The sequence below is a fragment of the Humulus lupulus genome, chromosome 4 (genome assembly GCF_963169125.1).
Source record: "Humulus lupulus chromosome 4, drHumLupu1.1, whole genome shotgun sequence".
NCBI lineage: Eukaryota > Viridiplantae > Streptophyta > Magnoliopsida > Rosales > Cannabaceae > Humulus > Humulus lupulus.
Genome location: NC_084796.1, coordinates 203,201,323 through 203,219,056, shown reverse-complemented (window position 1 = coordinate 203,219,056; position 17,734 = coordinate 203,201,323). Strand labels below are relative to the sequence as shown.

At 31.6% G+C, this 17,734-nt stretch overlaps 1 protein-coding gene across 16 annotated transcripts; it reads right to left on the bottom strand.

Annotated features, from left to right (window-relative positions):
• Window positions 1–1,998: 1,998 nt before the first annotated feature.
• Window positions 1,999–10,560, bottom strand: LOC133831121 (ureide permease 3-like). 16 transcript variants are annotated; one of them, XM_062261299.1, is made up of 15 exons: window positions 10,359–10,548; window positions 10,131–10,186; window positions 9,303–9,372; window positions 7,993–8,100; window positions 7,541–7,702; window positions 7,356–7,422; window positions 7,005–7,169; window positions 6,381–6,895; window positions 6,190–6,256; window positions 5,419–5,628; window positions 4,370–4,460; window positions 4,177–4,274; window positions 3,007–3,145; window positions 2,729–2,891; window positions 1,999–2,368 (listed from the first exon to the last, which is right to left on the bottom strand). In XM_062261299.1, exons 12-15 carry the CDS (start codon window positions 4,198–4,200, stop codon window positions 2,254–2,256), a joined length of 441 nt encoding a protein of 146 aa, XP_062117283.1. In that variant the 5' UTR covers window positions 4,201–4,274; window positions 4,370–4,460; window positions 5,419–5,628; window positions 6,190–6,256; window positions 6,381–6,895; window positions 7,005–7,169; window positions 7,356–7,422; window positions 7,541–7,702; window positions 7,993–8,100; window positions 9,303–9,372; window positions 10,131–10,186; window positions 10,359–10,548; the 3' UTR covers window positions 1,999–2,253. The 16 variants fall into 16 exon arrangements, 15 of the variants coding, with proteins under 15 accessions (XP_062117283.1, XP_062117276.1, XP_062117281.1 ...); XM_062261292.1 differs by having other exon boundaries at window positions 7,356–7,702; XM_062261297.1 differs by lacking the exon at window positions 7,005–7,169 and having other exon boundaries at window positions 6,381–6,590; window positions 6,826–6,895; window positions 7,356–7,702.
• Between the last annotated feature and the right edge of the window lie 7,174 nt (window positions 10,561–17,734).

The following is a 17,734-nucleotide window of genomic DNA, read 5'->3' as shown; positions in this document are numbered from 1 at the left end:
GTTCAACCAACAATGGAAATCATGAGACTTATTGTCATAACTCCCACTCAACTATTTTGGAAAAGTATTTTTTTTTCACAATATCAATATTTTTTAATTTAGTTGTAAAAATAAATTTAATTATTTTTACCAAATGATATTCTAATGATTGCTAATCCAATTAAGCAAAACATAAAAAATTGTGCCCTTAATTTTAATTTTAATTTTAATTTTGCTTTAATTAAGAGAATATCATTTTTATTGTAATAAAATATTTTTCATTAAATAACAAATTAAACAACTTTAATTTTTATTTACCATCTTAACTAATTATGACTAAATTTATTATTATATGAATTACCATATATAAACATATAATAAAATATAGGATGTTCCTAATAACACGTTTCTACACAAATGTAATGCATGCAAATTGCATATTGTGTGGGTATATGAATTGCATATTTTAATGCATGAAAAAATATTAAATACTTTAATCACATTCAAAGATAAATAAATGCCGGTTGGTAACTTTTTGGTATTTCTAGAAAAATTACAACACTTGCGAAAAATACATGAAAATGTAACCTAGACTATCTAAGGTTTGATGAAGAGCACCTTGATCTTGAACCTTGAAATGTAGTCTTGTTGAGCCAGTGCCACCCTTTTTCTATATTCATTTTGAATTATAAAACTTTACTTGTTTTAAACAAACTTTTAAAATAATTAAACGTTGGGTTTTAACACCTAAATAGTTTCTAAGGCCCAATTTGAATTTGAGTGATTTAATTCAAAAATAAAATTAAACAATTTAATTTTAATAAATTAAAATTCAAAATAATTTTAATTTTGGATATTTTAATTAAAATAATTTTAATTATTGAAGAGATCAATTAAAACATTTTTAATTAAGGAAAATAATCAATATTATATCAATTAAAGAAATTTACTAATTAAAACCATTTTAATTCCATTTCAGATTTTTTTTAATTAACTGAATAATTAAAACAATTATGGTAACAACACATTAGGGCTTGTAAGATACAAACCCTAGGTGTGCACCAATGTGGTGCGGCGACAAGGGTGCGGCTGGGCAGGCAGGCGTGCAGGGGCACGGCTGGGCATTGTAAAGCGTCTTAATTTAATACTTTGTAAAACGTCTCATAACTCATAAATAATAGAAAAATACCACTTGACATATGAAATTCAGTGGGGCCTTGATAAAACATGCAAGTTGAGCCCAATAGTTTAAAATAAAATAAATAAAAATATTCTTATGCAACGTTTAAAGAAAAATAAAGTTTAAGTCCCACTGATAGTTTTAAAATTTAAATCCATAACATCATTATTTAAAAATTCAGCGCTTATGTTGATCATTTATTAGTTCATAGGATACCCCCACACCATACACACCCAGACGTTGGAACTCTATAGTGCACCAAATTTATTTTTTTTAGCTATTAAATTTTTGGTGTTTTATTTTATTTAAGTACACTTTAAGAAAAAATGTTTTTAATAACTCCAAAAACGTGTTATCAAAACATACCATAACACTTTTTGATGTGTTAAGACCAACTATGTTATCGTAGTTCAGGGTACTTTACATAACACTTTATCATTGTTATACAGATGTGTTATTATACTGTCAACGATAACACACTTTCTGTGTTATTTTAATAAATAGATAAGTGTTTAATTATATTATTTATAGTCGATTATATAACACATTTCAATACTTATAAATTTGTGTTATACTACACTTTAGTATAACACATTATTTGTGTTATATAATGAAGTTTGCATAACAAAATTCTTTACTTATAAAAAGTGTTATTGTAATAGATATTATAACACATTTTTCGTATTATTATAATATTTAGATAAGTTTAAATTCTCATTATATATTCATTTATATAACACTAATTTATTCTATTATATATATATTTTTTATATATAATTAAAATTAGCTTTCTAATATATACTAGCATCATTAAATGAACTTGATTTTCAAATAACAAATAGTAAAAACATTCAACATTATATTAACAATCCACAAATTAGTTTAAAACATTCAACACTGTCTTCAACAACAAAATGTTCTTAAAGTATTCAAGTAGTCTTAAATATTCAACATATAAGCCTTGAATGATGATTTTGGTAAAGTCCAGCACAGGGTAGTAAAGGAATGTGATGTGAGGATTATAGCAAGGACAAAACAAGATACTGAGAAGTAAAAGAATGCAGTGTAGACAACCAAGTGAGGAACCCCATCTTTCAATGTATGCCATTGATCATTTGTTGCCAAGTTGAATGCTGGTGAGAATAGAGAAAAGCAAACACCAGCAAAGAAACATATGGACAGTCCAATGAGAGTGTTTTTCCCAAACACCTGTAGCAAGAGTTATAATTATTAAATGTGATAGAGAATCTGATATGTTTGGATTTGAATGTCAGGTGATGAACGTCCAAATATTAGTGTGTAGTATTTTTGCAACACAAGATTATCACTTTTCATCTAAATGTGAGAATGTTAATTGATTTTCCATACTAAAAATTATTGTCTTTTACAGTGCCATCTGTAGTGGTACAGCTAGTTTTATGCTCATTCTCATTATCCTTAAGTGCACCATCAAACAAAACAATTAAGTAAAAATTGTATCACTCAACAAGCTCAATGATTTTATTTTTAAAAATGAATAAAAACAAGATAATTCTTTGATAACCTTAACATTTAATGAATGAAACATACCCCTCTTTAGATGAAAAACCTTCAAGCTTTTCTTTATTATCAGTTGCATTAGATGAGTAGACAGTAGAAGCAAGGAAAACTGTAACCAAGAAGCAGCCAACGCCAGGGAAAAGGATCTCGGCTCTATTAATTCTATTGTCTAAAAAGTAATTCGAGGTTGTTCCTGTCACCATTAAAGATCGCAACAGAAGCAAAAAATTCAGTATCTATAAGAGCAACACAGACAAACATCAACATTTAGAAATGGTCAGAGGGAGAGAGAGAATGAAAGAAAGGACCTATAACAACTGTTATGCTTGCAGTGATCACTTCTATGACTGATAAGCCAACAAAAGCCCAAGCATACTGAGTTGAGAGATTTCCAAGGCTAAGTACCATCCCTCCTGCCATTGCAAACATCATAGAAGGCCAATTATCCTGCACCAATCACCCTAACATGAATCGAAACCAAATACATACAATACAATACAACTCCATTATGGCAAACAAATGAAATTTTCATTATGTTGTGTTCCTTATCACTGGTCTCTCCAAATAGCATCACATTCATCAAAGAGAATAGAGAATGAATGAACTAAACTTTATCTAAATATATGCAAGTGTTGAATATTTGTGATTCAACACTTGTAATGAGCTAAAAAATATAATCAATACTGAATTAATCATGAGAAGGAGCAGCCAAAAAAATTATATAAAAAAGAAGAGGAAAAACAAAAAAGAATGGATTCTAGACATGTCTCATAATAATTGGATCTTTTTATTAAACGTCATGGAGACAAGACTATCACAATAAAATTGTCTAGCAATATTTTTATGGCAAACAGATGAAATTTTCATTATGCTGTGTTTCTGCAGAAGGTTGATGAATGATGAGGCTATATTATCCCATATATTTTTTTCTCATTGCTATAGTTTAATCCCTCAAATGCTACCAACTTTTTTCATTATGTACTAGTACTAATCATATTTCTTGCAAGTATTTTGCTGAACATAAGCATCTTAATCTTTTAATTTAATTCATGATCAAAATCATAATCAAAGTGTCCAACTAAGATACAGGTAATAATCATGATCAAATTATATTCCCATTTATAACAGTCACAAGAAGAATATAAGAAAAGCACACCCACAAGTCAATGTGGAGCAAAGAAGTCAAAGGAACACAGTCACAAACACTTGATACTATATTGAGGATTAACACACAGACAAAAAGATTTGAATGCTTAGTTAATCATTTAATTGTAAACAAAGAAAAAAAAAGACTTATTCCACAAACTGTCATGTGTATAAGGAAAATTATTCAAGTGAAATCAAGAAACTCACCCAAATCATGAGATCATATATAAGCATACAAACAACAAAAATAAAACATAGAAGATTTTTGAAACTAATTCATATTACTCCATACTACTGCAGTCCATATAAATTACAAAATTATACGGTATAACCTTGCATAAATTTCCCAGTCTCATTTAGGATGGAGATCTTCTTGCAATGGTAGTGGATGGAGAGTTTCTAACAGGTATTGCTGCAGAACCCAATGACTCTATAAAAAAAAATCAGTGTGTATAAAAAGATTAGCATATTTGATATAAGAAATAGAGTAAATGATAAACACCCATAAGGCGTGAGAGTTGTAACCTTTCAATACAAATGCTTGGACTCGGAAGGGGGCCGATAGCAGAAGGCATATAGAAAAACCCATCTTCACTCACTACCAAATCAGGTCGAACTGAAAATAAAAACTCAAAATAATGAATCCCTTTAAAATTTTGTGTATGACGCAGTGCTCAATAAATTTCAGAGGTTGACAAAGATCATGTTAAAACTTAGAACTGATTCAGAACAACAATTTCATTGATTATATTTAAAAAAGAAAAAAAGAAAAAGCTCAATCATAATATTTCCCAAATCCATATATGAATAAGAAAAAATTAAATTACATATATATAAAGAAAAACAATGCTTTCTTATGAAAATTAAGGAAAATCATACCTAAGAGAAAGAGAATCATGTACATTTGAAAAGAAACAAAAAAAAACATTAATATAGAAAAATAGAATCAGTGCTCAATAAATTTTAGAGGTTGACAAAGATCATGTTAAAACTTAGAACTGATTCAGAACAACAATTTCATTGATTATATTTAAAAAAGAAAAAAAGAAAAAGCTCAATCATAATATTTCCCAAATCCATATATGAATAAGAAAAAATTAAATTACATATATATAAAGAAAAATAATGCTTTCTTGTGAAAATTAAGGAAAATCAAACCTAAGAGAAAGAGAATCATGTACATTTGAAAAGAAACAAAAAAAAACATTAATATAGAAAAATAGAATCAGTGCTCAATAAATTTTAGAGGTTGACAAAGATCATGTTAAAACTTAGAACTGACTCAGAACAACAATTTCATTGATTATATTTAAAAAAGAAAAGAAGAAAAAGCTCAATCATAATATTTCCCAAATCCATATATGAATAAGAAAAAATTAAATTACATATATATAAAGAAAAATAATGCTTTCTTGTGAAAATTAAGGAAAATCATACCTAAGAGAAAGAGAATCATGTACATTTGACAAGAAACAAAAAAAACATTAATATAGAAAAAATATTACATGACATTTACCAAAAAAAGAAAAGAAAAAACAGCTCAAAATTCTATAACAAAAATTGGGTGTGTTTACCTGAAATGTAATGTGATTGTCCAAACTATCAGCCTCATGCAACTTTTCCAAGTCCTTAGACTATACCAAGTAAACCCCAACTCCATATATAGAAACAACCAAGCTCCATGAAAATTAGAAGTCCAAGGTCCTTGGACTAGGCCAAGTGAGCCCAACCTCCATTGTTAAACAACCAAGCTCCATGAAAATAAAAAACCCATGTCCTAAGATCTAAACAAACCCCAAAAAAATTTGACGCAACTTAGAGACCTTCCAAATATCACATATCTGTGGTTTTCTAAAAAAATCAGATCACTCTCAAATTTATTTCAAAAATATAAATAATAAAGATAATATTAGACAAATAAATAAATATAAAATTAATTACCACTTTCATAACTGGAAAGATATATGAAGAGCCATAATGATAAAAAAGAAGGACTTACTCATAATTTCCATGTAAGCATTTGATCAAACTGATTGAGCATAATTTTGATCAAAATCAAATTATGTACAAGTCTATAATTCATTTATAGAATTTGAAGAGAAAAGAATTTACTAAGAAAAAGAACATAATGAGATTATTACCACAAATGTATCATCATGTTCTAAGAAGCAAATCTGAATAGTTTTTAAGATGAAAATGCAAAGACATAATCAAACTTTAAAAAGCAAGTCTTTACCAACATTAACTGGTTACAAGGGGTTCATTTGAGTCACTTGTACCCCAAACAATGCCAAAGTGCATAATAAAAAAAAATTAACGATGTTTATGTACACACATATATGTACCTTTGAAGAGATCTTGCGATCAAAAGTTTCTGAACACTGACAACAGTTGTAGCATTGAAGCTGATAGCTAGTTATCATAAAAAAAAAAACAGTGAGTAGCGCTAAAAATAGTACTTTAAAATAGTTATAAGAATATTTTTTAAAAACAAATCCTCTGTTTTTTGGATTTATAAAGCACCTCTCAAGTTTACCTAAGAAACACTGCAAAAAATCAATGGCCCACATGTAACTGTTGGTATCTCAGGAAAGAAGCCAAATTGATTACAAGTCAAGGTCACCAAGGTGTGAACTTCAATTTCAATCAGTATGCCTAGGATCAGTGATGAGAGAAATAAAAGCCAATCCTGAAGCATAGCTCCACTGCACTAGAGCGCTTCATCTACCACCCAATAAACCCTCAGCTTATGGCTCATCCACGTTAGTGTATATCCCATCAACATTATAATATGAATTTAAATGGTATGAAGCTCATAAATTTTGGAGAACTCATATGTAGAAAGAGAACAATAAGTCATAAAGTATTGAAAAAGAAAAAAAAAGAATACCATGGATTGAGCAGAAACAGAAAAATAGGTTAAGCCAAAATTTCTAGCACATTAAAATCAGCAAAACTAAGCAAAGTTGAAGAATATGCACCTGCTGATTAGAAGTAGCATACCTTTAGGGGCTGCTCTGCCTTTCGGTTACCCTTTCTCCAGATGTTTCTCTAAAAATGCACGAGGACACTATATTAGCATAATAATTTTGTAGATAAATTATTATGCTCCTTCCTAAAAAAATTATTGAGACAATTTTCAAAATTAAGCTTATTATACCTTTTAACTGCATATATTGAACAATAAACAATGGCAAAACCAGTAACTACCAGCAAATAAATTATTATTATTATTAAGCTCCTCTACTTCTTCATCTTCTTCTTCTGATTCTCTATTTTCATTTATGCTCAAATTCTCATTAAATTTATCATTTTCCTTCTTCTCCTAAACAAAACCAAATATTACAACACTAGAGTTTAGTATTAGAAAGAATTAAAAATAAAAAATTTCCTGAGAACCAAATAGAAATACCCATATTGTATTCTGTTGAGACAAAACTAGAAAATTTGAAAACTAACCAGACCATGCAATGGAAAAGCAAGAGATACCCAAGTTTTAAGAAAATGGTACCTGGAATCCAAAAAGTCTCTGGATAATTCTTCTATGAACAAATCAACTCTATGTCTATTGCTCACAACTGCCTCCCCTTTCACAACACCAAGAATAAATGGATACATTGTTTTGAAAGGTCCAACTCTAGATTATCCAGTAGCACTTTATTATGCATCAAAAAATGTTTACATAAAAAGTTGCACCCTACTATTGAAGAAATGGCTAATAATTAGTTAATTCTTCATTCTTGGTTTGCTCAGTAGCAAAAACATGAATGACCTCCTTAGATTTATGTGTTTATGATGCTAGTAAACATCATTCTACATTTATCAGGAATCATTTTGCTTGCAACCCTGTCATGAAACCTGTGTAGATAGATGAAAAATTCTAGTAAGATATTAAATCTAATAGTTATATTAACTAGAGCAGCATTTCATAAAAAAAAAAAAAAAACACATGGTAGTATGTTAATATGAACCATATTCATGAATCAAAATTTCTAGACCTCGGTATATATAAAGTATAACCATAAAACAAAATTTATTTTGCTTCTAAAACATTATATAATTCATACATTAAGAACCAAAGCATTTGAAATTTTATAGCGATTACAAGAAATAAGAAAGAAATCAGCAACAATAAGATCAAGTGGTACCATCTCGGAGAACTATAGAAGTGGAACCTGCAGAAAATTTCGACTAAAGCCCAAAGCTAGCTGCAGCTTGATCTAGTCCATGCTCCTCTCAGCATCCTCAAGCCTCATCTAATATCACAATAAAAATTTACAATAACAGATTTATACATATATAGAATATATAGAGAGAGAGGAAACAAAACAAATATTTTTTGCTGCAAAGCAACTCAGTTACCCAAAAAAACTCATATATTTTGGTTGAGGAAACAAAACTAAGTAGACTAGCAAAAACAGAGGACAAATACAATTTTAAATTAGCAGGGCTTATAGAAAAAGTTTTATTGTTATATTAGCACTGCCTTTAAGACTTCCATTGAATGAGATGTTACTTACATTGCCATAAGATCCTTCCTCAAGACTAAGTCACAAATATTGTTTAGTACATTAAGCTTGTTACTCATTCAAGAAAACATAAACTGTAATGGGTTGTCTCAACTTAACTAATTGATTGTCTCAAAGTTAACTAGTTATCTCAAAACTAAATGTCCATATGTCATCTATCCCTATATTATATATAGAACCTAAACGCTTGTATGGATCTTCTTTATTATTGTTTATAAACTAGAGGAGATATTCATCACTATTTACAATGGCTCACGTGTATGTATATATATATATATATATATATATATTTATACATTCAATATCTTAGGAAAGGTGAAATCACATGAACTTTTAATTTATGAGCATCAAAATCTTTCCTTCAAAGTCATTGCATGAATAAAGATACAGAGCATGATTTGCTCATCAACATGAATATAGCAAAAATCTAGATAATCATGGATATAGGATAAATTGCTTTAAGAGAACAAACCAAAGTGATATAATATTTTTTGAAAAGCAAAACAAAATGATATAATGATATTAAGTCTTGGATGAAATAATTATTGATGCAAAATCACACAATTTCTCACATATTTTTAACAAACATTACTAATTTCAAGAGAAGAACCAAAACATAAATAGAAGAACACACAATAAAGCCATGGTAAATAATATTGATTTATAATTCCATTAAATATATAAATTGATGCAATGTAAATGACATAATAAATTTAATATTCATATAATATACTATAACTTTCAATAGACTCATCTAAACCTGTTGAGAAAACTCAGATAAGATCCAAAAATATTCACAAAGAGGCAAGTCACCACACTATATATAAAATAAAATAAAGAAAAATTCAAGTAGTGTAGATCATCCACACACATCTTTAGAAATGATATGCCTCATCAACTCAATGTCTCCTACACACAAAATTAAATACCTCTGTGAGGAAAAGTTCAAAAATCACAAGTCCATCAAACCAACCACCAAGTTACAACCTTGGAATCCTGCTGAAACCAATAGACACAAAAATTCAAAACCTCAAAATAAGCCATATGGTATAGTAAAATAATAACAAATTAAAACAAATGCTATATATTGGAATATGAGATATGTAACTTAAGACAAGTGATTGAATTTGCAACGAGGTCCACCATAAAGAAGCTTGAGAGAATTAGTATATCTCAAAAGACCACATGTAGTCACATATATCTAAGCAAAATATGATGAACCTCTTAATTCAATGAAGAAAAATTAATAAAAAAATAGCTTATTTCGAAAAAGTATGCCAAACAAAGTAAAATGTGTACAACTACAAAGTTTACCATTATTCTCCATGGGAAGTAAAAGCTAATTGCTAATAGGACTTTTAACAAACAGTTTGTGCGCACGTAATTTGTTTTAAAAAGATTGGCTTCCCATATTTCTTAAATCCAGTTCAAATCTCTAGACACTACAAAAGCAACATTATAGATGCAATTAACATTAAAGTACAAACATCATAACCATTGGTGTAAGTAACAATGGATCATGCTTTCTTTTCTTTTCTTAGTCGGAATATATACACAACACAAAATAGAAGCTTTGAAAAAGTTTCATTTACCTTTGAAAAGAAACAAAAAACAACAACATTAATATAAAAAAAATGAGAAAAAGAGGGTTTGAAAACGAAATAAGAGGGAGAGATGGTTGGTTATTTCACTGAAAACTTTTGGAAAAATTTCAGAGATGTGCCTAATAGAACAAATTCTGCTTATTTCTTTGCTACCTGCTCTAGCTCCCCACGTTAACTTCCCCTCCAAGTCCAAGTCTATCCCAAATTAGCTACAACACCAATAGAATCAAAAGAAATTTTAGGAGACAATGATGTTTGGCACAATAACGCAAAAATACTTTATATTATACATTCTTTCAAGAAAACAAAATAAAAATATCTACAATTTATGTAATCCCATAAATGATTAAATCATTTCAAAATAAAAAGGTTAGACCTTACTTGTTGAAGAAAAAAAATGAGGGATTGTCATTTTTCAAGACTGAAAAATAATTATTAATAGTAGAAGTTCTACTAAATTTGAGCCATAACTTGAACTGCATCCTGCCTTTTCCAGTATTCCTCCGTGCTACTACATCAATAAAAAAAACCATTATATAATAATTTTAAAACAAAACACCAATAACAAACTATTAGTAAAATTCAAGAATAGTTTTTCAAAATAATTGTTACTTAATCTCGGTTGCACAATTTTTATATTAATTGAAATCTTGGGAGGTTTTGGTAGATTGGTCAGAAAAATGTTGAAATTTTTTCTATCCATATCTTTTCATATGTTTATGAAAAATTAAACAAACAAAACTAAATAAGCATTCCACCGAGCATCCAAAAATTTGGTGCGCAACACAATTCAAATATAATAATTTAATGTATAATTCTAGACAAAATCGGGCAGCATTTCCCCTATAATAGTGATCTAACTATCTGTGAATAACAATTCAAACAATACACAATAAGTTTCTTACTTATACCTCTGCAACACACAAACAAATTTTGCATAATCTACTTCACTGAAACACACAGTTTTCAACCTTCTGTTATCATCGCAACACACAATTTTAATCTCAAAACCTCCTTCACTATGAATGAATATTTAAGATATTCAAACTCCTCTAACAAAAGTTTAATAATATTAAAACAAGAAATAAGATAATGTATATACCTCTTGCAATTAATAGTCCTAGCAAACAAATTTACTTCTCTTTGCAATGCATTTTGCTATTTATTAAATTCACAACCTACAAAATTAAATTAATTAATAAATAAAAAATTACTAAAAAATATATCACTAAATAATTGGATTAACAATAACTTATTATTGCAATTTTAGAAACTTAAAAATCTCAAATGTGTGCAAATAGAAATTTTGAGGCAAAAATCTCACTAGTTAAAACAACAACCTACAAAATTAAGTTAATTAATAAATAAAAATTACTAAACAAATAAAAAAATATAACTATATATAATCAACCTACTTGAATACGTTAATAAAATATTTAAAATATATATAATTTTTTAATTAAATAATAATATAAACTAAAAAAAAAACATAAACACATGTACTTGAATTACTTATATCTTTATACTTGTAATTTAGTATGCAAAATTAAAATTAAATTATTTTCCTTATTTTAGCATATATATACTTAATCAACCTAAAAATTAATTAAAAAAATGTATAAATTTTCAGATTAAATAGTAAAAAAAGAATTTTAAATAGTAAATAATGTGATATCATCTTATAAGTAAACAATGTTGTATCTCTAATCTCTACAATAAAATTATTTTTCATACTTTAATCAAATAGTTCTAATAAACCCACAAGTCATATACAAAAATGCACAAAAAAGTATTTTTTTCCATCATTCTAAATATAATGCATTGTATTATTCTTGAAATCTTACCTCAAATATGCTTGAAATCAACTTTATTAAGCCAAGATTCACCCAAAACCGCAACATACAAAAATAATAAAAACACAATATTAACTCACTAATAATTAAAGAAAATAAAAAAAAAATATTATCCTAACTATTATACATTCATTTAATCTTAAAAACATAGATGAAATGAGTTTTTGGTGCCCAAAATCTGCCAAAATCATAATGAAATCGACCAAAATTGCCCAAAATTGCACTAGCTTTTAGAGCCCCAAATATGTCATTGCCTCCGATTCGTGTGGCTCGGGGAAGAAGAAGGAATAATATGTATATATTTAGGGGAGGCCTCTAACGTCTCCCCTCGGTAGACGTGGAGACATCTAATGTCTCCCATGGGGAGACGTTTGATGTCTTCACGTCTACCGAGGGGAGAGGTTATAGGCCTCCCAAACTTAATTATTTTATTCCGAATTTTTTAATTTATTCTAAATAGTGTTTCCCACAATTTTTAATAACTTACACCCTTAGACTTAAAATATCATTGAATACTTTTAATGTCTTACACCATGGTGTAAGTCATTATAGAGAGTCAGTAAAAATGAAAATTGTTGTAGTGCTAGGATCCTCCAATACCTCCTTGATGGTGTTCAACAACCCAAAACTAAAATATCCTCTTGATACGCCTAGGGTTTTCGAAACCCTTAACAAGAAAAGAGAAAATATTCTTAGCATCAAGAAGAAAAGAACATAGATTAGAGGATTTTTAACCACAAACCCAAGAACACATACCTAAAGCCCTCTTCTCTTCTCCTTCTTTCTCTTCTTCCTTTCTCTCTCTAGCTCCTCACGTGTCCACTCTCTCTCTCTCTCTCTCTCTCTCTCCTATGGTCGACAGTCACACACCGAAATGCCCCCTTCTTTTCTTTCTTCCCCTTTTATCTAACCTAAGGCAATATTAGTCCAAATGTAAGTTTCCTATTTATGTTTCTTTTCATTTATTTGATTTTTTCTTAATTAGAGGAAAATAAAGAGTGCATAAAGATGACAAATTCTTGTTCCCTTTTTTTTTTAGCTAAAATCACTAAAATTAAAAAGGAAATGTAATCTTCCCTTTCCCACTATAGTCACACGCCCACTCCCCTTTCCTCTTCTTTTATTTCTATCTTTTTTAATTCTTTTAATTAAATAAAAATAAACCAAATAAAAGGAAATTAATGTGTAGAAAATCTATTACATGCACACCATGCAACCATGCGCATGCACGCACCCAATTGCTAAGGTGCATCACTACCTATCATGCACCTTGGTGCATTCAATCAAAAGTCACTTTCTCACTTAATTAAATAATAAATAAATAAAACAATTAACAATTAAATTCACACAAAATCTATCAAACAATAATAATAATAATAAATTTCTAACACTTCACAATTAAAAAAGATAAAACAAGCACAAAATTAATAATTAAAAAAAATTGGTGCGCTACAGGTAGGCAGGCGCGCAGGGGTGTGGTTGGGCAGGCAGGTGTGCAAGGGCACAGCTGGGCAGGTAGGCGCATAGGGGTGCGCGGGTGCAGGGGTACAGCTCGGGGCTCCAACCATCTCTTGGAATTTCATTCAGAATTTTAAAAGAAAGAAATTACAAAATTCTTATTGTAATGTTTCGTAAAATCTCTTAACATATTTTGCGAAAAACATAACCATTTTCTAAAATTAGGTAACCGAAAATCCATATAAAAAAAACTTTTCAAAACATACAATAGTTCAGAAGTATGCACATACTTAATAGTGAATTACGGTTTCATAATTTTAAAACATTAAACGAGCCAAAAATAAACTATTAGTTATCATATGTGTTCTAATACCCAAAACATAAATTCCCAAAAGCTCGGTCCATATGTACATCGTCGCAGATAAACTCCAGCACTCATTGATCCACTTTACCTTTGAGCTTACCTACAACATGAAACAACTAGGTAAGCGAAACGCTTAGTAAGAACAACTTAACAAATATAGCCACATAAACATAGCAAGAACTTAACTAAATGTAACTAGAAAGATAATCAACCAAGAATAGGATTCTGATGAAACCTGTAATGCCCTAGATAACCAAGACCACTACACTGTGTATTTTAAAATAGTGCAAGACTTGCTAATCAAGTCGTTTGAACATAAATGTGATTCTAATGTCAACTAACAGGTTAGGGTTAAAATATTTTGATCATAAACGGTTAATTTTCATTAAATCAAATGTTTGGTACATGGGATCCCAAAAACAGGGTATAAGTGGTAAATACAACTCCCAAAAGCTGATACAACAAAAGCCAGTCTACTGGAAAAATACAAATTTAGAGCTCTATTCTTGTAACTTTCCCTCGGCCGTGGCGGTTAAGCAGTTGACGATGTACAGTCCTCCCCCAGAGCTCTCCAACTCATCGTTGGTCCAGTTTCCTTGTAATGCCCTGGTTACTCCAAGACCGTTACTGTGGACTTTAAACAGTGCTTAACTCGCTAAACGAGTCATTTGGTTATAAGCGTGCATCTAGGTATTATTAATGGGCCAGGGTGAAAATCTTGATTAAAAGGAATTGATATATTTTATTTAAAACATTAAACTGAACATGGGCCCATAAAAGTGTTTACAAAGTTATTTACAATCCAAAGTGGTCATTACAGTGTAAAAATTACAACCCGCCGACCTAAGCGGCAAAAATAGGGTTAACCCCTAGTTCCTCTGAAAAACACATTGGTCGTGGTGGTCAAGCGGCCACATATGTACACATTGCCACCTATGCTCTCCACTCAAGGTTGGGTGAACTTTTCTTTCCCTTTACCTACACCACAAAGCACTTGTGAGCCAAGGCTCATCAAGAAAACTTATTACTGCATGTATGTAATATCAATAAATGATTCTGGTAATCATTCTAGGGCTTGCAGCCCTAATCAGATAGTGAGTTACACTTCGGGGCTCCGTACCCTAATCAGATAGGTGACTAAAGAGTCACACTCTAGGGCTCTGCACCCTAATCAGATAGGTGACTAAAGAGTCACACTATGGGGCTTCGCACCCTAATCAGATAAGTGACTAAAGAGTCACACTTTGAATAGATGACTAATAAGTCTGTCTTCAGTCACCTGAGCCTTTGGCCCTAGCTCTATGTAACTAGCCATTAGACTAGACAAGCGCTTTAGTTTTCTTCGACCTTGGGGGTCGGTCAAGCATTTCATGCTCATGTTGATTAGATATAATAATTTCGGCCTGTGTTAAACACATTAATGTTGTTCTTGACTCTTAAGCCAATACCATAAGACCAGTGCTCAGTATCACCGCTGAACTTGACTGATACGTCACAGCTTCAAGATCAATACTAAACACCATTGTCATTCCCTGACTAATAAGATAGTGCCAAACATAGATAAGTAAAGCTGCTATGCATATACTATGCAATCAATGTCCATATATAGAGCACTCAACATGCCTCATCAATAACCATGCATGTCACATACTAGGCGCAGTTTTCTTACCTTTGGTTCGAGCGTGAAATAATAAAAGAACGACCTTTGAGAATGATCAGTCCTTAAGTCCCTTAGCGGTCACCTAGCATAAACAAATATGAAATCCCATCAATAAAATAAATAATAAATGGCTCATGGTCTAAACCCCGCTCTCGGGACCTCAAATCATACTAAAACGGTTAGTAGATTCAATCCTGAGCCTTAGGAAATGAAAACTTGCACTTAAACCTTATGAAAAAGCCCTCTTGGCACAAAAGGAAGGGGCAGGCTGCGACTTAACCTAATGGGTCGCAGCGCGCCCCCAAGACAGAGAGCATCTGTCTAGGGTACCAGGGCCGGGTCGCGACTTGGCCTAGTAGGTCACGACGCGCTTGCTTAACAGAGCCCAGGGAAGGCTCTGGCGTGGGTTCAAGTCGCGACTTGCATGAACTCAGTCGCGACTTGACCCTGTGAACCCAGCTCCCCTTCCATTTTCTCAACTCAAACTAGCCAAAACCTTCACCAATTCAATCCCAAAATCTCAACCAAACATTACCACAACATATCCAGTATTCAACCAACAAAACCTAAGCTTTACAACACTTAACATAGGTTTGAATCCCCTTCAATGGCTGATCACTAGCCTAAACCCTCAAGCTTTAATTCCCTAGCTTGAATCCTCAAGTTAAGCTTCAAAATTCCAAAGGAAAAGACAGAAAGAGAAATGATCGAGAGGTGAAAGAAAGCCTACTTCCTTCTACAACTTTCTAACTTAAGCATATCCCATGGTCAAAAGACCAAAATGCCCCTAAGCCCATTTAATTCATTTACAGCCACCCAAGGGCAAAATAGTCATTTCCCGCTTATCTCGCTAATCATAATTAACGTCCTCCAATTCTCGTTATGACCAAACTGCTAACTTGCGTTCTAAGATCTTCTCATGCCGAATAGCTCAAACATATCCACATTATAATGTGGTCTCATCCATAAATCACCAACATGCATAAAAATATACAAATATGCTCTTAACAGATCAAAATTACGAAAATGCCCTTCTAATGAGGATTGGATCCACATACAGGCTATTATCATCATATATTCCACATAATCATGGCTTTAATCACATAATTGGACAATAAATGAATTAGGGCCCTCCTGGACCCCTAATCTAGGCATTAAACCACATTAGAGAATTTGGGACACTACATTCCTTTTGCCTTTACCTACACCACGTAGCACCCGTGAGCGAAGGCCCAGCAAGAAAACCATAAACATCAAACACATATAGCAGTAGTAGCATCCAATCAACCTGAATCCAATTAATTCAATAACTCAACAGAGTACAAGCATTAAGCAAAACAACAGTAAACATGTATTTTCAAGCATACATTTCAATCAACAATACAAATGTTCAGGGTCAGCGCCCTTAGGTCGAGCCCTCTGTTTATATAGCTAACCCCGGCTCGCTTAGGGAGAGCTGCGTATAGTACGCTTGTCATCAGCCCTGGCACCCTTAGGCCGTACATTAATATAATGTATAACAACTATACAGTCACACAGTACATATATTCAATTAGTGGGAACTTCAGTCCCATTCAAAACCACATGGGTGCAGTTTTCTGACCTCGAATCTCGAGCAATAAATTAAGAGCGGTCATAAGCACGATCCTCAATTCTGAGCCCTAACAGTAATCCTAGTCACAAATAACAATGGATAATTATCAACCTCTAATCCAAATAAATGTTTAGGAAACAAAAAATAGCCTCTGGGACCTCGAATTCTACTAAACCGGGTACTAGAATTCATCCCAAGCGCTTAGGTTTGAATCCCCGAGCCTAAAACCTTGGCTGCCCATTAATTCCTATTTAGGGCTGTGACCCTCCCCTTAGACAAAGGCCCAGCCCTCCCTGTTAAAGGACATGGGCCGTGACTTGCACCCCTCCAGGTCGCGGCGCACCTGAAGAACTAGAGGCATCCATCCTCTTTAAACACGCGGGCCGTGTGGCCTGAAGAACAGGGCCGCGGCCTGAGGCCCCAAACCCAGAAATTCCCTCTTTTTTCTCTCAAGCGTAAACCTTAAAATCCAACCCAAACCTTTAGCCAAACTTAGAATTTAACCCAGAATTTCATCCTTACAATCTAGCTATCATAACTAGTCTATAAACCAATTCTTATACCTATTAAGCACCCAAAATTAGCTTAAGAAACCAGAATCCGTGCAAGCTCTAGCTTCAATATAATTTCGACATAATTCAGAGATTTAAAACTTGAAACCTTACCTCAGCTTGCAACTTAAATCCTCAACAATTTTTGGGTTTCCCTAGCTTTGATTTCCCAAGTATCTTTAGTTAAATTCCCAGCTTAAATCCCTGGCTTTTCTCCTTCAAATTCTCCAAGTTCAGCTTAGGTTCTAGAGAGGGTGAGAGTGAGAATGTGAATAAG